At 42.8% G+C, this 26,842-nt stretch overlaps 1 protein-coding gene across 2 annotated transcripts; it reads left to right on the top strand.

Annotated features, from left to right (window-relative positions):
- Positions 1-231: 231 nt before the first annotated feature.
- On the top strand, positions 232-14,669 carry mettl9 (methyltransferase like 9). 2 transcript variants are annotated; one of them, XM_034207964.1, is made up of 6 exons: positions 232-380; positions 525-686; positions 8,109-8,299; positions 8,368-8,577; positions 12,699-12,883; positions 12,970-14,669. In XM_034207964.1, the coding sequence occupies exons 2-6, from the start codon at positions 591-593 to the stop codon at positions 13,194-13,196; spliced, it is 909 nt and encodes a 302-aa protein (XP_034063855.1). In that variant the 5' UTR covers positions 232-380; positions 525-590; the 3' UTR covers positions 13,197-14,669. The 2 variants fall into 2 exon arrangements, with proteins under 2 accessions (XP_034063855.1, XP_034063854.1); XM_034207963.1 differs by lacking the exon at positions 232-380 and having other exon boundaries at positions 402-686.
- The last annotated feature ends 12,173 nt before the right edge of the window (positions 14,670-26,842 follow it).

Below are 26,842 nucleotides of genomic sequence, written 5' to 3' on the forward strand. Positions count from 1 at the left end.
TGTTTTAATTCTTTAGTGTGCACTTTACATTGTTTCTTAGCTCTTGTTCTTGCTTGTAATAAATAAAGGTGCAGTACTTTACTGTATAACTGTTAAGATGTTTTGATATTTTTTGGGGGGGGGGGGCGCAGTGGTGAAGCTCGCCTAGGGCACCAAATGTGCTAGGTCCGCCCCTGAGTCTGCAACTCAACCCTTCTCTGTGAGGGGACACATTAAGCAGTTACACAGGAAGTGCACAATATGCGGAAGTGGATTTTGTATTGATGAGCAGAGCGCACACCTGTGAAAGACGATAAGACAATGGCCTCACAAGACTAAGCTGTTGGATAAACAGCAGCTGGCTGTGTTAAAGCGCACCCCCCTCCCCTCCCCCCCCTCAGGTTTGTTGTTCTTGTCTTGAATAGGAAAGCTCTCCCGGCGTGTTGCTTCTCCATTGGCTGCCATGGCCTTCTTTATCCTCTCACACTAACATTAGCCCTCCGCTGCTCCAGCTCTCACCCTGTGTCCTCATGTGTCCTCTGCAGCTGAAGACGCTGCTCTTCGGAGCCTGGCTGCTCGGATACGTCTTCTTCCTGCTCTCCATCAGGAGGATGTGGACCGGGAAGTACGTCCGCAGCCCGCTGGCCCGGTCCCTCTTCCTGAACATGGTGAGCGAGGACGAGGCTGCCGCGACCGAGACTCAAGAGGTATGAACTGTTAGTAATGTTAACTGTTAATAATGACTGTTAGTAATATTAACTGTTAGTAATATTAACTGTTAGTAATATTCCGCCTTATCAACAATCATGGACAGACTGACTAGATACTAGACTCACGTGACACCATACAGCGTGTTATGTTACACTGATCAGAGGGCAGATATCAGATCATTCTACCCTTTTTTTTGCTTACTCAAAGGCAAGCCAAGTCAATGTATTTATAAGAAGAAGACATACTTTATTAATCCCTCACAGGGAAGTTACTTTCTCGACTCTGTTTACACACATAACACACACAGGGATGATATACATGCACACACACACAGAGGATACTCATGCACACACACAGAGGATACACTTGCACACACACAGAGGATATACATGCACACACACACACACACACACACACACACACACACAGAGGATATACATGCACACACACACACAGAGGATACACATGCACACACACACACACACACACACACAGAGGATACACATGCACACACACAACCACATGCCGATAGGAGAGGTGCAGAGCAGAGAGGCTGCCAGTTAGCCGGCGCCACTGAGCTGTTTCGGGGTTCGGTGCATTACTCAAGGGCACCTCGGCAGTGGCCCAGGAGTTGAACTGGTACCTCTCCAGCTACCAGCTCACACTCCTAAAATAGCACCTTAAACACAAGGCAATTCTAAGAAATAGTGCAGAGGAATAATGCAGATATAAAATACATGACGGTGCTTGTTTTATTTTAAGGCCTCTTCCACTGGTGGGTAGTAAAAGTACTATCACCGCACTATACAAATACTCAATTTGAAGTAAAAGTACTGCATCGAGAAAGATACAAAATGTAAGTTTTTAAGTACGATTAGGAAAATATACTTGAAAGTATTAGGAGTAAAAGTACTTATTAAGTATGAAGAAGTATAAAATGAAATGACTTTGTTGTATTAATGTATAAATCTAATCTATTGCACCTGCACCTGTCCCCACCCTATCCAAACACACACACACACACACACCCTTTAACACACACTGCCCACTAAACACTAACACTAACCACTTTCTGTAAAGAGTATTCTCAGCTCATTTATGGTACATCAAAAAGTTGATTCATTTCAGTAATTCTATTTAAAAAGTGAAACTCATATGTTATATGGATTCATTTCACACAAAGTGAATTATTTCAAGTGTTTATTTGTTTTAATCTTGATGATGACGGCTTATAGCTAATGAAAAACCCCAGACTTGAGAGGATTTTCAAGCAAAAGCCATTCATTTATTAAGTCCTAAGTCAACGCAGCCGTCCACCAGGACATTTTAGAGCACTTCATGCTTCCTTCTTCTGACAAGCTTTATGGAGATGCTGATTTCATTTTCCAGTAATACTTGGCACCTGCCCAAACTGCCAAAAGTACCGAAACCTGGTTTAAGGACCATGGAATTACTGCCTGTGCTTCATTTGCCAGAAAACTCCCCTGACCTGAACTCTATAGAGAATCTATGGGGTATTGTCAAGAGAAGAGACACCAGACCCAACAAATCAGACGGGCTGAAGGCCGCTATGGAAGCAGCCTGGGCCTCCATCACACCTCAGCAGAGCCACAGGCTGATTGCCTCCATGCCATGCCACATGGACGCAGTCATTTGTGCCAAAGGAGGCCCAACCAAGTAGTGAGAGCAGGAACATGAATGTTGCAGCCAATTTGATGTATTTTAATATTTGTATATGAAGGTGCTGTGATACGACTGAATTGACCTGGGCATAGGCGGGGACTCAGCCAATTTCAATTTCCAATTTTTATAGCCTACTATTTGGGGAGGACACAGGTGCACAGCATTAGGGATTGGGAATCACCAGAGGGAAGCCACACAGTTTTTCAACCGTGCGTGTTTTCGCTTATTTTCTGTTTGTTTTGAGTTAATTTCTGTTTATTTCTTTATCACAGTTAGTTGTTTAGTTATCAGTTAAACACCCGGCTCTTGTTTCGCTGTCATCATCCTGCAATCCAAATAAACATCTTAAATGAACTCAAAGAGAAGACCTGATTTGCTGTCAACACCACGCGTCTGGAAAAGCTTCACACCATATCCCTCACTGGCAAATATTTGTTGTTCGGTTGCCTTTACATTTGTTGAAAACTTGCTTCCAAAGACGGATGGACACAGGAGGACAGCGCTGTATTCATTGACTTTTCCCGACTTAAATCCACGTTACGCACTCGCAAGAGGAACGGGGACGGACCAAACATCAAAGTCACGGTAGGAGTATTTATGAATGAATAAAAGGTTGCGGAGGAGAGTGGCCTTCACGCAACGGGATACAGGCAAATCCCATAAAGTAATTCTAAACAAAGCGAACGCTGCTGTCAATCAAACTGAAAAGGAGGATGGGCTTGGTAAATGGACAGCTAAACTCACATATAAAGCAGCGGAAGCAAATATATTATCTATGCAAAAGGACAGGAATTCTGGGATAAAGCAATTGTGTAAAATGGCAAAGGAATTGGAACAAATGATGATTTCAGATGGAAATGTTTCTGACATGCAAATCAAACATGAAATGTTGTGGAAACCAGAGATGGGGACTCGAGTCTGTGACTCGGACTCGAGTCGCACTTAAGTCGCACACACAGAGACTTCAGACTTGACTTGGACTCCTGCTCAAAAGACTTCGGACTCGACTTGGACTCGTGTTTTGGGACTCGTGAACAATCATTGTGTTTTCTATTTTTGGCGTATTAAAGGTGGGGTAGGTAAGTTTGAGAAACCGGCTCGAGATCGCTAGAATTTGAAAATACACAACCGGAGAAAATCTGCCACTTCCTCACAGAGCGCCTCCTCCAACACACACGAACGCGCACATGACCAATGAGGGCACGAGATAAGTTTGTGCCCCGATGGGAGGCAGACAGGCAGGTAGGCCATCCAGTTACTTTAGCCGGGCCGGCTATCGGGATGTTAAGAGCATTCCATGGAATATAACAAAAAGTGTATCTTGAGCCGGTTTCTCAAACTTACCTACCCCACCTTTAACATTAACATCATGGTAACACCATGGCGACCGGCGGCACACCTGCAGCTGTACCGCTTGTAATTAGGTTCAACTATAAAAACTTCGAACAAAACGCCGGCGGCACCAACAAAAGGAGCGCACACTGCAAAGTCTGCAATATTAAAATCAAGGATGCTGGTGCAACAACGTCAAATTTCATCAGGCACTTGAAAACTCACCCGGAGAGGTCAGTCACATTAACGCATATGGACGGTTAGCAAACATGTTTAGCTCAGCATCAGCTATGTAATGTTAACTTAGCTTGCTACTAGCTTTGTAACTGAATATTTGAAAAGATGAGTGAATGTTTCCTTGTCACACTTGTTTGCGTTGAGTGGCGTTGACATCCAACTCTTGACATGACATAAAAAAGGTCGGTAACGTTAATCATTACGTTCCGCTGCCACCATCTACTGGCTAACGTTAAACGTAGAAAAATACATAGTTACATACATAAATACATCTGTCGGTTTATAGGCAGGTTACAGGTTTATTGTTGACCACGTAACGTTAATGTTACAGGTTTATCAGGTTACCATTACACTGGGTTTGAGTGAGAGGATATAGGAATATGTTTATTTATAGTAGACTTAAAAGATGTCATTAGAGACCCAGTGTAATTACACAATACGGTTGCAGAGGTCAAATTTTAACATTTTTGTCCACTGGCCAAATGGCTAGCCTAGTGAATGTTGAAATGTTACCAGCCACTCAATAGATTGCCATTGTTATTTTTGGCTGGTGCGTGCAACATACAGTACCAGCCACTTGCATGATTTACCAGCATTTGGCTGGTAAATGGTGTTAATGGTAGATATCTCTTTTGGAACAGGTCATGTTTTAATATCACCAGTTCAGTATATTTCAGTTACTTGTTGCCGTTGTTTGCATTTAGCTAAAGTGTGATGTTTGTCCTCATATTGCATTGCAATAGCCTGTTTAAAGTGATCATATAACAAACAACTAATCAGTACTGATACTGTATGCTAATAGATATAGGAGTGATACTAATACAGTAAATGCTTTGAATGTCTTAGATATAGCTGTGCAGTATTCTTAACAGACTGGATAGCAGCAGACAATAGAAGGCTTATTACAACCAGAAGAGACATGAGACTTTTATTTTTTAGAGACTTGAGACTTGACTTGGACTCGTGACCAAAGACTTGATCAAGTCTCACCCCACAAAGACTTGAGACTTGACTTGGACTCGTGACCAAAGACTTGTGAACATCTCTGGTGGAAACTGTCTGGGGAAACTACAAGGTTGCATGAGTCATTAAAACCTTTGTTGCCTGAGGATGAAATGGTTAAACAAACGGAATGGTTTCAAAATCAAATGCACAATGTTAAAGGAGTAATACACAAAATGGAAAAATGGGTCCATGCAAACAGGGAGAAATGCATACAGGTTGTGGATGATGAAATCGATGATGTGTTACATGCAAATGAGGAGCTGGATAATATTGGGCCAAATGACAGTATTTCTAACATTGGTGACATAACAAATGTGTCAGGTGGAAGCTCTGGCCATTCTAGGTCCTCAAGGTCAACAACGTGCTCTGCACGTATCAAGGCAGAGGCTGAAAGGGCTGCGCTCCTGGCTTTGGAGGCTGCTCTCAAGGAAAAGCATGAGCTGGAAGCTCAAGAGGCTCAAATTAGGAAGAAAAGGGAATTGCTTGAAGTGCAAAGTCAGATTGCTGCGCAGACAGCAAAAGTCACAGTACTCAGAAACAGAGGGTCTGACATAGGAGTCACAAATGGAACAAATTCATATGTGTCAAAACACAAGTCTGCTCTCAAACCCTCTGCTGCTGTGCCATTTGTTCCACAAACTTCAAGTTGTCAATACAATCATCCACCAACAGGAGGCAGTAAAACTGCTATGTCAATGAAAGCACAATTATTGGAGCCAAGCTGTCAATACAATCATCCACCAACATGAGGCAGTAAATCTACAAAACCCACTCAATCACATCAAAATCCATACAACCAGTTCAATACTGCAGCTACAATGCCAAGTGGAACAGGGGCACGGCGCAAAGAAACCATTTCACAAGGAACCAGATCAAAAACGTATGCTTCAAATCACATCCCAAGCATGCCTCAAAGGTCTTTGCAGTCATATCCCAGTGCATATACACAACAGCAATGTATCCAAGTCGATGAGGACCAAGGCAGAATGCCTCAAAGATCTCGTCAGTCATATCCAACTGCACAGCCATCACAGCAATCAAACCAAAACAGTGAGGAACCGGACCAAGGCAATATTTTCACCATCATGCAAAAGCAAAACGACATCACAGCATTACTAGTGCAACAGCAGTCTTCATTATCATTACCCCCAAGGGACATACCAGTGTTTGATGGAAACCCTCTTGAGTACAACTTATTTGTCAGAGCTTTTGAAAATGGAGTGGAAGGAAAAGCTGCTAGCAGTGTAGACTGCTTATACTACCTGGAGCAGTACACTCGAGGGCAACCTAGAGAGCTGGTCAAGAGCTGTCAACACATGCCATCTGACAGGGGGTATCAAAGAGCAGGAATGCTTTTAGAAGAATGCTTTGGAAATGAGCAAAAAATAGCCACTGCATATATGGAAAAAGCACTTGGATGGGCACCACTGAAGTCAGAGGACATCAAAGCCTTACAAGCATTTTCACTATTCCTACGCGTCTGCTGTAACGCTATGGAGGACATAAGCTACATGTCATAAAGGAGAAAGGAAGCAGTTTCGCTACATCTGTGGCAGCTGTTATCTCTGAAACTCAAAAGGAGAAATACTTACCTGATAAGTCAACAAAGGGACCTTGTCTGCTGTGTGAAGAGGGCCACAGATTGGAAGTGTGCCCCAAGATGGAAAATAAGCAGCATCGGGATAAAATTGATTTCCTAAAAAAGAAAGGTGCTTGTTTTGGATGTCTATCAGTTGGACACATGAGTAAAGATTGTCACAGTCGGCTGTCTTGTAAGTTGTGTAACCTGAAACATCCTAGCATTCTCCATATCCATGCAAAGGAATGGAAATAAATCAAAGGACACACAGCAAGAAACAACATGGATGAGTCAAGCCACTACTCCCAAGACATGTGGCCATATAGGAGCCGGAGCACAGGATTGCGTCTTGTCAATTGTTCCTGTAAAGATCAAGGCAAAGAAAGGCAGCACAATTCTAAAGACCTATGCATTTCTAGATCCCGGCAGCTCATCTACTTTCTGCTCTGAGCAACTGATGAGGAAGCTAAAGGTGAGAGGAAGGAACACTAAATTCCTGATGAAAACAATGAATAAAGAAAGCTTTGTCAACAGTCACGTCATCTCAGGACTAGAGGTAGCTGCACTCAATGGTAACATCTATATTGAGTTGCCTGATGTTTACACCCAACGCAAGATGCCTGTGACTCGTAATAACATCCCACAACAGGAAGACTTGTATGCTTGGCCATACTTGGACTCTGTGGAAATTCCTGCTATCGATGCTGATGTGGAGCTGTTAATTAGAACTAACTCTCCAGAAGTAATGGAGCCATGGGAAGTGATAAACAGCAGGGGTAAAGGACCTTATGCTGTTTGAACCCTATTGGGATGGGTTGCCAACGGACCATTGAGAGGAGGCAATGAGAGTGGGAGTAGCTGCCCCACAGTCACAGCCAACCGCATATCCATTGCTCACATAGACGAACTGCTGATGAAGCAGTACAACCATGACTTCAATGAGAAATCAGCAGAAGACAAGCCAGAAATGTCCATAGAAGATCTTAAGTTCATGCAAATTGCCAACACTTCAGCTGAACTCAACAATGGACATTACTGCTTGAAGTTGCCTTTTAGAGAAGAGGATAATGTTGTCATGCCCAACAACCGCCATCTTGCTGAGCAAAGGGTCCTCTGCCTAAAAAGGAAATTGGAGAGAAATCCAACATTCAAAGAGGAATACACCAACTTTCTTTGTGATGTCATAAACAACGGCTATGCAGAGAGTGTGCCAGAGCATCAGGTGAAAGGAAAAGAAGGAAAGGTGTGGTACATCCCGCATCATGGGGTGTACCATCCTAAAAAGAAAACCCTGAGTGGTATTTGACTGTGCGGCAAGCTACAAAGGTGTGTCACTCAACACTAAACTACTCCTACTACTACTACTAAAATAGAATTACTGAAATTAATCAACTTTTCCACAATATTCTAATGTATTGAGATGTACCTGTACATATAGCCCGCTGTTTGTTTTATGTCTTATCTTTATTCTTTAAGCCATGCAGGAACAAGTGTACAAGTGATAATGAAGTAGATCCAATGCTGCTCCACCTCTCTCTGGTTTAAATGTGAATACTTCCCTCTCCTTGTCCCGGGGCTGCAGTGGTACAGGTGCGGTCCGGACCTGCTGGGAGAGTCTGTGCGGCCCCTGTTTGTGCAGAGCCACCTGGACTCGGACACCAAGGCTTTCCTGAAGCGGAGCGTAGATAAATCTGGCTGGCTGTTCACCCAGCTCTACCACTCCTTTGTGTCCACCTTCCTCAGCCCGCTGGTGTCCCGCACCTCCATCAATGGGTGAGTATCACAGACATGTCCCGCTGCATCCAGCTGAGTCTCCTCCTCTGACCAGCTCTCTGTCTCAGGTTTCTGGGTCGCGGCTCTATGTTTGTCTTCTCCCCGGAGCAGTTCCAGCAGCTGCTCCGGGTCGGCCCGGAATGGAGGTCTGACAGACTTCTGGACCTGGGGGCCGGGGATGGAGCTGTCACTGGGGTGATGGGAGCACATTTTAGAGAGGTTTATGCAACTGAGGTCTCTCCACCCATGAAATGGCATCTTCAGAGGAGGAATTACAAGTGAGTAATAAACCAAATGACTACTGTGATATTCATTCAGCGTGCTATATAACCCACAGTAATAATAGTTGTTTTGATCCATCTGTATACTTGCCATTAGGGCTGCACGGTATTGAAAAAAACTGACACCGCGATTTTTTTTTCCCCCCCTGCGGTATATATTGCGGGTTTTTTAACTTGTTAAACCCCAAAGTCCCGGCGGGTACTTTACTTTTTTTTTCACGACAGTGTCTCAGGGGATCGTAATATTTAAGAACCTATTAATGTGTTATACCAGATTAACAGAAATAATCTCAGCTAACTGACGATACAAACCATTTTATACCAAAACAAAACACAAGTCTCATAAGAAGCATCTAAATGACCCCTGAGCGAAAAATGCTAACGCACTTTGGCACAGAACTCAAGATAAAAGTACCCTTATTACTTATCGTAGCTGCACATACAAGATATCCGATTAAAGCTGAGGTTCCACAGATTATTTAGGTATATAGTATCATCACTGAGTGATCTGAACTCGGACAGGGGAAGCAAACACAGACATCACAACACGTACCTTTACGTAGCTTCTAGGGGAGATGTCTCACCGTCAATCTGATCAAAAGACGTGTTCAATGGCATTAAAACGAGAAAGAAAAAACGCGGCTGAATCGGTTAATCCATAGGTTTTTTCCATAGGCCAAAATAGTTCCAGATGGCAGATGTTGCTTTTCTTCTTGGAAGTAAATCTTCATTCTCTCCGGTATTGTCCTCCTGTGCCTCGCTCATTTTTTACCAGTGTTTTTTGATGGTCTGCAAACTAGCGGGGCGGGGCCTGCTGTGATCTGATCACAATGATTGTGATTGGTGGTTTGCTGTGCATGCAGGGGAAGTTCTACACACACCAGCACATGAACAAATAATGAGTGAGTGATGTGTAGCCAAAACCGGAAGCTGCATACACTCTGGTGGTGGCTAACATTAGCAGCTAACATTTGTGCTCCGATTTTTACATAAAAATGTAATTATGGATTATAAACAATTGCTTCAAAGCCACAGATACATTATCAACCTATGGATCAACCGATTCAGCCGCGTTTTTTCTTTCTCGTTTTAATGCCATTGAACACGTCTTTTGATCAGATTGACAGCTACGGTGAGACGATCTCCCGTAAAAGCTCCGTAAAAGGTACGTGTTGTGATGTCTGTGTTTGCTTCCCCTTTTGCGAGATCGGATCGCTTAGATACTATACTTAAATAATCTGTGGAGTCTCGGCTTTAATCGGATATATTGTATGTGCAGTTTCGATAAGTAATAAGGGTATCTTTATTTTGAATTCTGTGCTAAAGTGCGTTAGCATTTTTTTTTTTTAAATGAATAAAACCACACGTCCCTGCGGTGTGAATACCGCGCATGCGCATACCGCGGTTATCGCCATGACACGGTATATCGTTCAGCCCTACTTGCCATTAAATCTCAAAGATCAATATCAGGGCATTTTAAACTGATAAGTATAGGCCAGGGGTATTCAACTACAATTCAACGAGGTCCAGTTAGAGAAAATGTCCCCATGCAAAGGTCCGGAACATCAAAATGTCTAACTTGCTTCATGAATTAGTGTAATATATATTGAAGTAGCTGCAGCTTTATCAACGTCTGCATGTAATCCAATCAAATAAAGAAAGTACAATTCATAAACAACAATATTTATTGTCAATTTAACATTGAACTATACAGATATACAGTAAATACTGTGGATATGTGTAATGTTCCTCTCGGTCTGTATTTAAAAATAAAATAGAGAAAATAAATAAAATAGCTTTTGAAAATATGTGCATCTTAAAAGTGCTTAATTTTAGATAAATAAAATAAAGTGTAGCAGCAGCTTGAGTTTCTCTTTTTCTTTGTTAACCGTTTCTATCTTCTCCTCTCCGCTTCTCTCCCTGTATCGCTAATTATTCTCTTCACTCACACTCCTCTCCGCTTCTCTCCCTGTATCGCTAATTATTCTCTTCACTCACTTTCCTCTCCGCTTCTCTCTACCGCGCTCTCGTCTCTTCTTCTGTGTTTCTCTCCCTGTCTCACTCACTCCTCTCTTTCGCCCCCTGTCGGCGGCGTTTAAAATAGAATCGTCCCGTCAACATTGAAATCCCCTATTAATGTATTGATTATAGGTCCGGGTCCGTATAGGTCGGGGTCCGGACCGCAGTCGGCCTGTTGCGACCCCTGGTATCGGCTATATTGATCAAGAGCGATTAGGGTGATCAGCTGCCAACAAGCAACATGTGGGACAAATGGGACGTTTTTGCGGGACAATGCGGGACATGTTACTGCATTGCTAAGAGCTAGATTAGATGTATATAACGTCCATCTAACCTTTAAAAATAAACATTTTTATTAAACTAATAAATTAGCTTATAAATATTAATAACAACGCTTTACTATCGTTTAATGTTTGCACAAACTATGCAAGTGAAGGTATTATATGTATTTGTTTTGAATGGAATTAACATAACAAATTATTATGACCCGAAAAAAATGGCCGGATCTAGTTTACTGCCACAGTCTGCTGACCTGTGTGCTAAACGTTAATTAAATCAGCTGCTGTTACCTCATCTCTTTTGGTTTCAGGAGGAATATATCCATAGATTGATATTTTCTTCATTAGCCAGGCGTTTCTTGAGAGTTTCGGGGAAGCGTCGCTTCAAAACATATTCACCTCTGCGCAAATCTGACAATAACTCTCTGGGAATCGTCCTCCACCAGCTACACCCATAAGTTAATACATTTCTCTGTTGCTTGATTGGCATCTGACACAGCTAATGGTGATGATTGTCCTCTCGTTTTCTACACACCTTTGTATGAAAGCCTTGTTTAAGACGGGCGACTGTCTATCGGCTAAATGTGTGGGACAAATGATAAAAATGCTGTGCACAAAGCCAGACAACTGGTCACCCTAAGAGCGATCCTTTGTTTTACGGCAGCTGTCACATGTTTTTTTACTGGCAAAGCTTTCATGTACAGCCAGGCAACCAGTGCACATGTGACATGTGTCCAGAGTATCTGTTATTTCCAAGCTTCCAATGTAATACATGACACTTATATAGCGCTTTTCTAAAAACTCTAAGACGCTTTGACAGAGTAACACAAAAACGAAGAAAATATATAAAGGGACAAACAAAACAGATAAGGGGGGGGGGGTGGTGGTCAGTGGTTGAATGCAGTGTTGAACAGGTGGGTTTTGAGTGATTTCTTTTGGAGGTTATTCTGCGAAACAAAAAGTGTTTAGTATTAGAAATATGTGTTTTCCACAGAGATTATTTTCTGTAATAATCCAACGGGAAAATCCCATTAGCCGCTTTCACACCAAGTACTTTGTCGTACTTAGTTCCCAGCACTTAGTTCCCCCATGGAACTAAAGAGCAGATCACGTTCACACCGGAATAAGTCCCTAGGGGGGAGATTACGCAAATGAAGCCGCTGACGTCACTTCTTCTTCTGCTTTGGGTTTACTGGCAGGCCGCAAACAACTTCACGCCGTATACTGCCACCCGAAGTCCCCGGCCGGAGGTCCCCGGAGTTGGGGACTGGCTTCCGAGTAAATCGCCAGAACGCCGACACCTCCTCATCTCCACCGCTCCCATGTTTTATTTTATGTTGCCATAAGCTAGTCTGTCTCTGTTGGTGCGCTGGGCTAATGCTAGCAAATACAATGGCGGCTTCACAAAACCTTTCTGAGTTTTACGGGGCGTGGTTTGCAATTCGCCCAGCCAATCAGAAATTGGAACTTTATTCTCCCCAGGAAAGTACCACCTCTCTAGCAGGGACTGAAAAGGGGGAAAAGTTCTCATGAACTAAGTTCTCTTTTTGGTGTGAACACAAAATCCCAGGAACTATCGGAACTAAAAGGGAAAAGTATTTCGGTGTGAAAGCACCTATTGGTTTATGTCTCAGCCTACGAAAATGAGTCGTCCCTGCATCACTCTGTTGTCTGTGTTAGCAGCTGTGCTATTAATGTTGGCAGCCACAGTGCCAGAGATGGGGCGTCACGTTCCCACTTCGACTGCTATAACTATAACTTCTTGTACCCCTAAAAATAACGAATTGTCATCGAAAAATTCTGTTCTTCCGTGGTGCTTAGGCTGCTGGGGATCGATGAGTGGCAGCACACTGGTTTCCAGTACGATGTGATCAGCTGTCTGAACCTGCTGGACCGCTGTGAGCACCCCCTCCATCTGCTGCAGGAGATCCGGCTGTCGCTGGTTCCCAGCACTGGGAGGCTCATCCTGGCTGCAGTGCTTCCCTTCCAGCCTTATGTGGAAGTCGGTCAGTTGGGAATCTTTCCTCATATGTATATGGCTTCATAGATTTCCACTCCGACCCAAATTAAAACATTCTATATTTGTTCTTAGGAGGAAAATGGCAGCGTCCCAAAGAACATATAAAAGTACAAGGAAAAACCTGGGAGGAGCAAGTAACTAATCTGTCCAGTGAGGTGTTCCGAAAGGCGGGGTTTGAGGTGGAGGCTGTGACCCGGCTGCCATACCTTTGTGAAGGAGACATGTACAATGATTACTACATTCTCGATGATGCCGTTTTTGTTCTCAAGGTTTCAGACAATACGTCGGAGTCTGCTTGAATACCAAATGAACTGTTAGAGACATGGTTGGATTTTAGTGCAATTTTCATAAGCCTCATTTATACAACACAGTATTTCTTTAGAAATGGTGTGTCAGCTGTGATGCTCAGGTACTGTACTTCCTTATTAATCAGCCATGTTGTGTGATTCCTCTACTTGAAGGAATAAATGGCTTTTGAACATCAAATCCTCCATGAGATATCACCATGCTGTAGGTGTTCCCTCTAGAGAGCTTGTTATCTGTGGGAAGTGTTTACTATTAGAGCTTCATGATTTTGTCTTATCATGTTTCTGATTCCAGGGTTCAGTGTATGCATGCACTTGAATTAATCATTGTGAATTGGTATTTTTAAATTGCTGTTATTAATGAAAAAAAGTGTGAAGCCTTCTCAAAGCAAGCCTTTGTAACTTTGTGTATGTTAAAAGCAGCTACCAATCCCACAGATATTTATATATTGTTTGAGTCTTTCTCACCTCACCTGTTTGGTTCAGCTCAAACTGACTGATGTGAAAACTGTTAACTGAACCCTATGGGGACCAAACATGATGCTGCAGCTGGTAGACCCAGGGACACGGTTACAAATGTCCCAGGGAAAAAGAGTCATTTTTAAACCCTCCTCAATACAGAATATTGATAACATAGATTCTACATATAACTGTGTTAATCAAGACTAGAGACCAAGTTAACTGCACATAAACCTGCAGCAGAATATGAAAGAGCAAAAACTAGTAAATGAAAGGTAAACAAAAATGGTATTATCTTTGAAGGTTTCACTGAGTTCAGCCAACAGCTGAGAGACTTCCTCTGAGAGCTACTCCTTGCATCACCTGGCAGGCTGCCCGTTTAAAGCCGGCATCAGCATCCTGTTGCTGTGTTCCTGGTGGATGTCCATGTTTTTATTGTTTGCAACTCCTGGAAGCTTTGTGAGTTTCCATATTTTGTCATATATAATTTCTAACATTTGTTCACGTTAATTGTTGGGTTTCTTCTTTTTACCGATTGTAATGCCCCCTGAGACAGATGTATAAAAGGCCCATGTGACATCAAATGTAATTGATTTCATGTTGCTTCATCCAGCGGGTACGGTTTCCTTTGAACTGCAACTGAGCAGGGGAACATCAGACCATGGTGTGGCGGAGTGCTGCCATTCTTCAAAATCTAGATGGAGATGATACAAAAATAACTCGGGTTCAGGAAGTTTGATCCAGGTCTGTGGAGCTTAACAAATTAAAGCTGCCCTGCAAATTTGGTTCTGAGCCAAATGTGCGGGGCACACAGCAAACTGAGTGGACACAGCAGCATTTCCCAATTGTATTGTGGTGCCAATCCATTTAGATCTTAAAGTTTATACTGAAGTCAAAAGGAAGATTATGAAGTGTATTTGTTTTATAGCATATGCAGAGCTCTGAGAGCTGGGGTGATGTGCTCAATTGTTTTGGTCTGAAATAAAGGCATGGACTAGTTTCTCCAGATCCTGTTGAGACACGAGTGTTTTCAGTTTAGCTAAGGTGGTAATCAGAATACCTTTATTAGTCCCACAGAGGGGAAATGTACGTTGTTACAGCCAAACATGTACGACAAGAGGTAATGTGCTGATATTGTACTTCCTTTGATGTGGGTTTTGAAATGTAGTGGTTGTCAGCCTGACACTATTTGAAAATAAAGAAAAAAAGAGCATTTTGTAATTTAAAGTTACAGAGACAGTCCTTAAAACTCTCAAAAAGAACATTGATATTTGATTGATATACTCCATGGTGCTTTTTTACCAAAGAGAGCTTTGACTGTAGCAGGGGCGAGAGCATCATTGAGGTTTGTAGTTCATCAATTTATCAACCATATTAGCAGAGTTTGACTGAAGTCCAATCGTGGAGGAAAATGCCTAAACTAGATTGTTTCCTCAGTCTTGTTTTGTGATTATCTCTGCTTGCCTCTTCGTGCAAACACTGATATTGATTTGAAGAAGATACAGGGGTAATCTGAGTCACCAACATCTATGAATGGTTTGAAATATTGAGACCTTTGATGATAACCTGATCAAGAGTGTGACCCAATTTCAGAGTGGGGCATGCTGGGTTAGTCCATAGCTTTCCAGGATATTTGATCATTTGATAGCACTACTGTCCTTGGGGGTTGTCAGTATGTTGAAGGCAATAGCTATAAGTATGGACTCGGAATCATTCCAGATAATCAACAATAATTCACATTAATCATCAAGAAAGTTTGCTGAATATTTTGGTGGTCTGTAGATAGGAACAATGCTCGACAGGAGAAATTAAACTGAAGAGCCAGATATTCAGATGTTTGCATTGATATTTTCTTAGAAAAGCATTATGTCACTAGACAGAATCTGTTCTAGAATGATGAGTGTTCACACAGAGCCTCACTCACTCACTGGTTGATACTCGTTACAGTATCTGTCTTCATTCATTTCAGCATCTTTTTGGATATGTTCATCCACCATGTCTGCCAGAGGGAGAGCCAGCAGGGTAAGATGTTCTACAGGAGACATTTTAATCAAAAGCTTCAGTAAAAATAATTCCAACAGTGTGTTTCTTCAAAACAAATTTAATGTGATAAATATTCAGATAACATTTGATCATGTAGTAAAACATTCTCAAATGTTTCAAATTAAAACAAGGTTACATTAAAAACATAGATCTATGGCTAGTGTTACTTAAAAATGTATTCCTTTATAATTACAGATTATACCTTTAAAAATTATTATCAGTAACCTAATCTGAGTATCAAAAATATAAGTGATGTAACCTGATGACCTTCTGTTTCGGTTGGATTACCTCAATATTAAATGCAACGCAAATAAAAACGAGAAAATAAATATTAATACGTTTTTAATGTAGTGTATAATGTCAGACGACAGAAATAATGTGACCTTAGAAAAGAAGAAACCAACCAAAAATGTGTCCTCTGCATGAATTTCAATTCAAAATAAAAATCCTAAAAAAGGGAGTATAGTTAGTTTAAAATCAGCAAGGCAAGTGTATTTATAGAGCACCTTTCAACACAAGGCAATTCAAAGTGCAACTACTCTTTTCTTGACGACTGTACAGTAACTGACTTTTTTACACCTACCTAATCCAAGTATTTTAGAAAACTGAATAATTTACACAGCATTTACTAACAGTGGTGTAAAGTAACTAAGCAGCTTTACTCGAGTACCCTTAAGTACAATTTTGAGGTACTGTACTTGTACTTTACTTGAGTATTTACATTTGTTGCTACTTTGTACTTCTACCCCACTACAATTCAGAGGTAAATGGTGTAGCCTACTTTTACTCCACTAAATGTATTTAATAACTTTAGTTACTTTACAGATTTGGATTATTGATGTGAAATATAATCAAGTCTTCATATATATTATTCTGAAATGGACCAATCTGCACTACTTTTTACTTTTGGTACTTCTACTTTTACTGAAGTACAAGATAGTAGTTCATATTTTGTACTTCTTTTAGTAGATTATAAGTACTTCTTCCTCCTCTGCTTTCAATTGCTTCTACAAATGAGACGTTAACTCCTTGGACACAGACAGTTTATTCAGCTGAAACAGTTTGCACTGAACAAAATGATGTTGAAGTTTCCGTCCAGTTAACACATTCTTTAGACTAGAAGCAGGGGCGCTGCAAGACTGGCTGAATAACACAAATATGAACACCACACAAGGGTTACATAGAGGAAGTACTAGAATCCCCCCCCCCCCCAAATCAAGTTGAACTGCCCCAGTAAAAACCAGAGGTTTCTTTTTTTTGAAATAATGGTTTTAGTGTGCAATTATAGGTTTTAATTTTGTATTTGTGTTAATTTAAAAACGGACTATTTGACCGCAACCCAGTTCTTAGGCTGCATTTCACTTCGGTTAAATGGATTCCTTGCGTCCCTCACTTGCGTCGTTTCCCTGCGACTAAGTCCCTCCCACCAGGGAAGCATGGAGAGACGCAAGGAAACCACGAGAAGCAGGGAAATGAGTTTTAAGAGCAATGGGACCAGACCCAGCGCCAGAACAAATCTAAAGGGAGGGCATATAATAATAATAATAATAATGCATTTGATTTATATAGCGCTTTTCACAACTCAAAGACGCTTTACATTATGAGGGAGGGTAGACAAACAAGGACAGGTAAACAAGTAAGTAAAAAATAAAAAGGCAGTCAAGAGGAAGTTGATTGAGAGGGGGGGGGGGCTTATGGGTAGACAGAGTTGAAAAGATGTGTTTTGAGGCGGGACTGAAAGACTGTGAGAGACTCAGAGTCACGGAGATCTTGGGGGAGGGAATTCCAGAGCCTAGGAGCTGCCACTGAGAAGGCTCTGTCCCCAAAGCTGCAGGGTGTGGATGTGGGAATGGATAGGAGTCCGGCTGCGGTGGATCTGAGGGACCGTGGGGGTTGATAAGGAGTGAGAAGGTTTGTGAGATAAGGGGGGGGCAGATGGTGGAGTGCTTTGTAGGTGAGGACCAGAACTTTGTAGTTGATGCGATGGGAGACAGGAAGCCAGTGGAGGTCTTTGAGGACTGGGGTGATGTGATGCCATGATTTGGTATGTGTGAGGAGACGTGCAGCTGCATTTTGAACCCGTTGGAGTCTGTTGAGGGATATAGTGCTGATGCCGTAAAGAAGTAAGTTGCAGTAGTCAAGGCGGGAGGAAATGAAGGCATGGATTAGTCGTTCGGCTGCGGGGCGGGTGAGAGAGGGTAGTATTTTTGCAATATTGCGGAGGTGGAAAAAAGAGGTTTTGACTGTTTGGCGGATGTGAGGTTTGAGGGAAAGGGTGGGGTCAAAGATTACGCCAAGGTTGCGTGCCTGATTGGAGGGGGAAACAATGGTGCCATCGATGGTGAGAGTTATGTTAGTGACCTTGCTGAGGGTGGATTTGGAGCCGATTAGGAGGAGTTTTGTTGCTGTTCAGTTTGAGGAGGTTATGTTGCATCCAAGTTTTAATAGCTGTCAGACAGGAATCAATGTGGTAAGGGGTGGGTTATGGAGGGATTTGGTGCTGAGGTAGATCTGAGTGTCATCAGCATCAGAGGTTGAAGTGGCGGAGTATCTGACCGAGGGGAAGGATGTAAATGATGAAGAGGAGGGGGCCAAGTACTGATCCTTGAGGAACGCCTTGGGTGACTGAAGCTGTGGCAGAGGAGTGGTTGGGGAGGGAGATTAAGTGGGATCATTCAGTGAGGTAGGACTGGAGCCATCTGAGTGCAATACCTTCAATACCAATGTCCCTGAGTCGGGTGAGCAGGATGTTGTGGCTCACGGTATCGAAGGCTGCACTCAGGTCGAGGAGGATGAGAATATTGAGGGAACCAGTGTCAGCAGAGGTGAGGAGGTCATTGAGGACTTTGACGAGTGCAGTTTCTGTACTGTGGTGAGCAGGGCCGGCCCTTGGCATAGGCAGTATAGGCGAATGCTAAGGGTGCATCAATCAATGGGGGGCACCGAAAAAAGTTAGAAAAAAAAAAATAAATGAAATGTCCTAACAACACAATTTCCCGATTTTGGATCAACAAAGTCTTATTATCTTATACTAAAAGCACTACGCCTATATTGCGTACAGCACCCATAAACTATGGCGCCCCCCCCCCCCCCCAAATCAAGTTGAACTGCCCCAGTAAAAACCAGAGGTTTATGTGAAATAGTTCTTTTTTTGAAATAATGGTTTTAGTGTGCAATTATAGGTTTTAATTTTGTATTTGTGTTAATTTAAAAACGGACTATTCGACCGCAACCCAGTTCTTAGGCTGCATTTCACTTCGGTTAAATGGATTCCTTGCGTCCCTCACTTGCGTCGTTTCCCTGCGACTAAGTCCCTCCCACCAGGGAAGCATGGAGAGACGCAAGGAAACCACGAGAAGCAGGGAAATGAGTTTTAAGAGCAATGGGACCAGACCCAGCGCCAGAACAAATCTAAAGGGAGGGCATATAATAATAATAATAATAATAATAATAATAATACATTTGATTTATATAGCGCTTTTCACAACTCAAAGACGCTTTACATTATGAGGGAGGGTAGACAAACAAGGACAGGTAAACAAGTAAGTAAAAAATAAAAAGGCAGTCAAGAGGAAGTTGATTGAGAGGGGGGGGGGGGGGGGGCTTATGGGTAGACAGAGTTGAAAAGATGTGTTTTGAGGCGGGACTGAAAGACTGTGAGAGACTCAGAGTCACGGAGATCTTGGGGGAGGGAATTCCAGAGCCTAGGAGCTGCCACTGAGAAGGCTCTGTCCCCAAAGCTGCAGGGTGTGGATGTGGGAATGGATAGGAGTCCGGCTGCGGTGGATCTGAGGGACCGTGGGGGGTTGATAAGGAGTGAGAAGGTTTGTGAGATAAGGTGGGGGCAGATGGTGGAGTAATGTGTAGGTGAGGACCAGAATTTTGTAGTTGATGCGATGGGAGACAGGAAGCCAGTGGAGGTCTTTGAGGACTGGGGTGATGTGATGCCATGATTTGGTATGTGTGAGGAGACGTGCAGCTGCATTTTGAACCCGTTGGAGTCTGTTGAGGGATATAGTGCTGATGCCGTAAAGAAGTGAGTTGCAGTAGTTAAGGCGGGAGGAAATGAAGGCATGGATTAGTCGTTCGGCTGCGGGGCGGGTGAGAGAGGGTAGGATTTTTGCAATATTGCGGAGGTGGAAAAATGAGGTTTTGACTGTTTGGCGGATGTGAGGTTCGAAGGAAAGGGTGGGGTCAAATATTACGCCAAGGTTGCGTGCCTGATTGGAGGGGGAAACAATAGGCGCATTCACACTGCGGTACTTTTCCCACAAAGGTTCATGTGAACTTAGTTCATGTGAACTCTTTAGTTTGCATGAACTAAGTACAGATCGCGTTCACACTGGAAAAAGTCCCTGGGGGTGGATTAGGCAAATGAAGCCGCTGACGTCACTTGTTCTTCTTCTGCTTTGGGTTTACTGGCAGGCCGCAAACCACTTCACGGCGTATACTGCCGCCCAAAGTCCCCGGCCGGAAGTCCCCGGAGTTGGGGACTGGCTTCAGTAGAAGCTGCTGGGAGTCCCAGCAGCTTCTTCTGAAGCCTTCCGAGTAAATCGCCAGAACGCCGACACCTTCTCATCTCCACCGCTCCCATATTTTATTTTGTGTTGCCATAAGTTAGTCTCTCTGCGTTTTTGCGCTGGGCTAATGCTAATGCTAATAATGCTAATGCAAGGATAATAAAATAGCGGCTTCACAAAACTTTTTGGGAGTTTTACAGGGCGTGGTTTGCAATCCGCCCAGCCAATCAGAAATATAGCTATTTTCTCACAAGAGAGCCGCACGAAAGTCCCTGCTCTCTAGCAGGGACTTTCGTGGGGGTAAAAAGGTTCACATTAACTAATTTTAGTACCGGCTCTTTTTTGGTGTGAACGCGATAAAAGAGTTCACATGAACTAAGTTCACATGAACCTTTGTGGGAAAAGTACCGCAGTGTGAATGCGCCTAATGGTGCCATCGATGGTGAGAGTTATGTTAGTGACCTTGCTGAGGGTGGATTTGGAGCCGATTAGGAGGAGTTGTTTTGTTGCTGTTCAGTTTGAGGAGGTTATGTTGCATCCAAGTTTTAATAGCTGTCAGACAGGAATCGATGTGGGTAAGGGGTGGGTTATGGAGGGATTTGGTGCTGAGGTAGATCTGAGTGTCATCAGCATCAGAGGTTGAAGTGGCGGAGTATCTGACCGAGGGGGAGGATGTAAATGATGAAGGAAAGGGTCACAACTTTGAACTTTCCTCTACCAACTCTGGTACTCTGAAATGAATGACAGTATTTAGGTACTGCTTGATAATGTAGACCATTTGATTTTCTTGCTGTCAAGAAATTACTGGCGCGTATTTTCAGTGTTTATGAGTAAAGGTGAAATTACGACAACATTAAGTTATTTACGTATAACGTAAATAATGATGAAAGTAAAGGGCCCTACGATAGCCCGAGGTTTTTTTTAAATATAAATGCAAACACAGTTTAACTGCAGTTGAATTGTAGCCTACTTTTACACAGTTGTTAATTAATTTCCACTGCATTTTTTTAACAGTTTTTTTCAATTGTTTACACACATTTGTGAGCAGGCTAAAACACTAAACACAATTCATAAAAGTGCACAACACCATATATGTGCTGCAAAATGAAGCACTGCGCTCAAAACCACATAAGCACAAAAAAACGTTAGCACTAAATGGCACACACTTCATTCACAGCTTCCACACAACTACACACTGATGTAATTAATCTAAAGCATAATCATCTTTATGCGCTATTTCTGCATGGGGAGAATTCAGAACTAAAATATGCTTTCTATGAAATACAGTGAATAGAAAACTAACTTTGAGGAAAATACAAACACAATTATATATTCTAAAGATTATTTGGAGTTTTTGCTTAGCTGTGTGTGGCAACATCACCTCACCATCACAGAGGATATCTCCCCTCTCTTCCACTGCCTGTAGAAGAGGCATGCACAGTCTTTTGACAGTGCTTTCATCCTGATTGATGAGTCAACAATAAAGCAGTTCAGTGTTTATGGTCATTTGGCATGTGTATTTGATTATTGATTTTTAATGGCAGTGTTTTGAAAATGGCAAACAAGTGACTATGTCAGTTGTTTGCCTGAACTGTAGAACTGCGTGCAGTGTTGCAAAAGTGCCCTGTTGAATTTAAAATTGAGTGCAAAGCTGAAAATGTGTTTAGATTTTTGGAGACTTGAGCTGAGGTTTTGCTTTTGAGTGTCACTTTAAATAATGTTGCTTTATGTGTAATTTTAGTGTGTTTGCAAACGAAAAATACTGTATTGGTCTAATTATTTATAATTTATAAACCTATTGCAATAAAGTGAAGAAATGGAGAAGATACCACAAATGTGAACACATATGTTTGGGTGAGGTTAAAAGAATGTCCCTTTATTTTGTGTCCATGTGGTAATAAAGAAGGTGTGCGCTGTTGAAAGAATTCAAAACACTTGAACTTGTAAAAACAGGGATTTATCATTGCCAGGAAAAAGGATAACTTTATTATTATGATATTACACAGAAACGCAGCAATGACTTGGACTGCAAGCAAATAGAAAATCTTCCTCAGGATAGAAAGTCTGCTCTGCCGGATTTGGAAGCCCCTCTTTAGTTTTTCACCTGCAGGGCCCAGAGTAAAATGCTTTTGTGAGCACAACCTAGAGGGGAACAGCAAGCACCAGTGTGATTTTGGTGAAGTTGTGACTATCCTGGAGAAAGATATGGGGGGGGGTTCCAAATCCGGCAGCACCAACACCTGATCTGCCGGATTTTGAAGCCCCTCTTTATTTTTGTACCTGCTGGGCCCAGAGTGAAATGCTTTTGTGAGCATAAACTAGAGGGGAACAGGCAACACCAGTGTGATTTTGGTGAGTCTGTGACTATCCTGGCCAAAATTACAGGGGGCGCTTCAAAATCCGGCAGCTCTAGCAACTGCACTGCCGGATATGGAAGCCCCTCTTTAGTTTTTGACCTGCTGGGCCCAGAGTAAAATGCTTTTGTGAGCACAAACTAGAGGGGGACAGCAAGCACCAGTGTGATTTTGGGGAAGTTGTGACTATCCTGGAGAAAGATATAGGGGGGGGTTCCAAATCCGGCAGGAGAAATACCTGCTCTGAACATGTTATGTATAACAGTGCAAAATAACACAGTGTCTGACATGATCATGTGATATCATTGCTGTTATATCATTGCTTACTATTCGTGGTTATCAGACACTTAAACAACAGAGAAGGTTTTAAGAAATAGGACTATGGACAAATCACATATTATCCTGTCATTGTCTGTTTTGTAGGAAGGAGGAATATAACAGAGTGGGACTGCACTCAAAAACGTAAGTGTATTCCAATACGAAGATTGTGACAGATCTGAAAAACGTGTCCTTAAAACGAGCCTCCTCGCAATTGTATGCACATTATTTATTCAGCCGTTTGCTGTTTAATCTGATATATCACTCAAAAGAGAGAAAAAAGCTTAGAAAAGGGTGAAAAAAGCTTAGAAAACGGCGAACGCTCAATACAGGCGATGACGTCACCTTTGCGCGTCCCCGCGAACAGGGCTTCAATCCACGGCAGGGCTTCAACCTACGGCATAACACCGGAGCGGAGCTGCGTTCTGGTGCTCCCTATGGGTGCTCCCCGTCAGAACTACACCCCTGTCAGACGAGACATATACCACGTGATGACACGTTAGGCTTGTGTTGTGTTCAAGGACCCTGACCTTGGCCAGGAAAAACAGGCACTCACTTGTTTAATTATTTTGCGGTCTAGATTTCTTTAATTTTTTTCTTTTTTGTGTGTTTATAAATTACCTCGAGGGCCACACCAAATGGTCTCGCGGGCCGCATACGGCCCGGGGGCCGGAGGTTCCCCACCCCTGCCTTAAACAAACAGATATATATATATGTAAAGTACCATGTGTACAAACAATATAACTGATTCTCTTCTGTTGAACATATTGGATTGTGTATTGTCCGAGTCAGGGTCCTTTTTATTTTACTGTAACTTTGGAAGTTGTGTTACCAATGCTTACTGTTTATTTGATACCCATTTGGTAATGCAATTAATAAAAACAACAAGGTTTGGGTTCGTTCTTCAGATGACTGTGACGTTAACATGCAAGCTCGATAATGAACTCCAGCTCAACCAACCATATTGTAATATCTAAGTAATCATCTTGAAATATGACATTAATAATTAATATAATAATAATAAATAATAAAGTAATATACACACATCATATTGTGAGGTTGATTTCACATACACTACTTCGAGATTAGCTTGTCTACATACTTGAGCATAGCCAATTTAAATGAACCTTAGCGATGCATACAGTTCCTACCTACATAATAAAATATCTCTAAGTTACAAGGATGTAACCTTATTTTATCAACCTCAAACAGAAGCCGTTTGTTCAACAGTATTATCCCACTTAACGCTTAACACTTGTCTATTTCGTTTTAACCTTTATATATACAGTCTATGATTTTAACTTGGAGGCTACGATTAGCATCGTTAGCACCGATGTAGCTACCACTCGCTTACATGCTAACCCAAGCCTTAACATAGCTGATTAAAATCATTAACACATAAATAAAGCACTCGAATTTCACTTACCGCATTCATGCACCGTCTGTTTTAACCGCAGAGCGAGTCACAATAGTCCGATATATAAGCATGAAGAACAAACAGCCACGGCCGGCTTCAAGTTGTGTTTCCTGGATGAGCTGAGCAGGCAGAGTCCCTGTAGCTAGCTTCACGGAGCAGGTAGCAGAGAGACAAGAAGCTAACAGCGGCAGGCACTTGACAGAGCCGTCACTCAATGTGACCACGCCCTAATTTATGCACACACTTTAAGACCTAATATAAATAAAAGGGTCACGTTAGAAAACAATTCACTCACAGATCCATAATCATGAAGGTGGACTCTAACTATATCGATAATAAAATGTATGGAGCCAGGGGTAGAAACATGTTTTTTTCTGCTGTAAAATTGGGCATTTTAACATGGGGGTCTATGGAAATTGCTCCTTTCTGCAGCTATCGCCTATCGGCCAATATATGAACTGCAGTGTGTGGCACTTCCGTATTGGCGTCCCGGCTCTACCCCACAGTTTGCCGCTTGGCTACAATGCTTTCAAGAGTTTTTGAGAGGAATGGTAGGTTGGAGATGGGGCGGTAATTAGTGAGGGAGGAGGGATCAAGACCAGGTTTTTTGAGGATTGGAGTAACGGCAGCAGTTTTGAAAGCAGAGGGGACAGTTCCATGGGACAGCGAGGAGTTGAAAAGGTTAGCAAGATAGGGGCAGAGGACGGGGAGGCAGGACTTCAGGAGAGGAGTGGGTAGAGGGTCAAGGGAGCAGGTTGTGGGATTTGAGGAACCAATCAGATGGAGTATTTCAAGTGGGGTAACCAGGTTGAACTGGGAGAGGCGGCGCTGGGGAGGAGGAGTCAGGAAGTCAAGGGAGATGGGGGGAGAAATGGTAGCGGTGGAGGTTGGGGGAGATGCTTGTATATCAGATGGAGCTGAGAAGGAGTGGTTAATGGCGTTAATTTTGTCTGCGAAAAACTGGAGGAATGAGCTGCAGCGGAAGTAGAAGTAGGGAGGTTATCAGCACGGGGTTTGAAGAGCTTGTTAACTGTGGAGAAGAGGGTCCTGGGGTTACGGGAGGGGTCAGTGAAGATGTTGGAGAGGTAGGCAGATTTAGCGGCAATAAGAGCATCTTTGTATGCATTGAGATGGAGTTTGTAGCTTATGTAATGGACTGTGAGGGATGATTTCTTTGAAAGACGTTCAAGTTGGCGGCCTCACTGCTTCATTTTATGGAGTGCGAGTGTGAACCAGGGCGAGGAGGTCTTGAAAGTAACAGTTTTATTTTTGAGGGGGGCTAAAGTGTTGAGGGAGGTGAGTAGGGTGGAGTTGAGGTGGTTGAGCAGATCATCAGGTGAGCTGAGGGTTGCGTCCAGGGGGAGATTAGACGATAGCAGTTCGGAGAGATGGTTATGGTCAATGGAGTGTAGATTACGGAAGGTGATGTTTCTGGGTGGGCAGGGGTTTCTGGTGGGGGGGGCAATGGTGAATTGTATGAGTTTGTGGTCGGAGAGGGAAAATGGGCAAGGGTGGAGGTCAATCACTGGGAGGTTGGTAGAGCAGACGAGATCAAGAATGTGTCCTTTGTCATGGGTGGGGAAGGTGACATGTTGGGTGATAGAGAAATTGTCCAGTAGGGTTGTGAATTCGGATGCCAGCTTGCAGGTGGGTGAGTCAATGTGAATGTTGAGGTCACCAAGTAGTAACAGACGTTGAGAGAGGGATGAGGCAAGTGTGAGGAATTCAGTGAAATCGGAGAGGAAGGAGGGATGAGGTTTAGGAGGCCGGTAGATGAGGATGACTGTCAGTGAGGGAGGGGCTTTGAAGGCAATGAATTCAAAGGATGATACTGAGGGGAGGGTTAGTTCTGTAATCTGGATGTTCTGATTGTGGATTACAGCAAGGCCGCCACCATGGCGGGAGGGGCGGGGTTTAGTGATGTATTTAAAGCCAGGGGGGATGTTTGGTTGAGGGAGATTAAGTCATCGGGCTGTTGCCAGGTTTCGGTGAGCAGAAGGAAATCAAGGGATTTTTCCAAGATTAGTTCATGGAGGATGAGGGCTTTCTTGTTGAGTGATCGGATGTTAAAGAGGGCAATGTTAGTTGAGTGGATTATGTATAGCCGCATGTCATCATTTCAGCGCTGGTTGTCTTGGTGGTGCCCAGCAAACAATGTGGGCTTTATAAATAATTGGACAGCCTTCTGGGGAAAACCTGGTCTGATTAAGAGAGACGGCATTCATCCTACTTTGGAAGGTGCAAATCTCATTTCGGCAAACATTTCAGGGCTTTGTGGACTTAATTCATGACAAACTGGAGTTGAGACCAGGAGGTGGAGTCGCAGTCTTACACGCTTCTCTGCGCTCTCTCCTAGGCAGTCATCCATAGGAATCCCGAACCCAATAAAATACCCAATATTAGCGGTGTGTGTGTCTGCCCAAGGACAATTTAAGGTAAACCTAATAGAGGTGTCATACATAATAACCTAATAAAAGTCAATGTAACAACTACTACAGTGCAACAAAACAGGAAGATTAAATGTGGTCT

This window comes from Gymnodraco acuticeps, unplaced genomic scaffold, assembly GCF_902827175.1.
Source record: "Gymnodraco acuticeps unplaced genomic scaffold, fGymAcu1.1, whole genome shotgun sequence".
NCBI classification, from domain to species: domain Eukaryota; kingdom Metazoa; phylum Chordata; class Actinopteri; order Perciformes; family Bathydraconidae; genus Gymnodraco; species Gymnodraco acuticeps.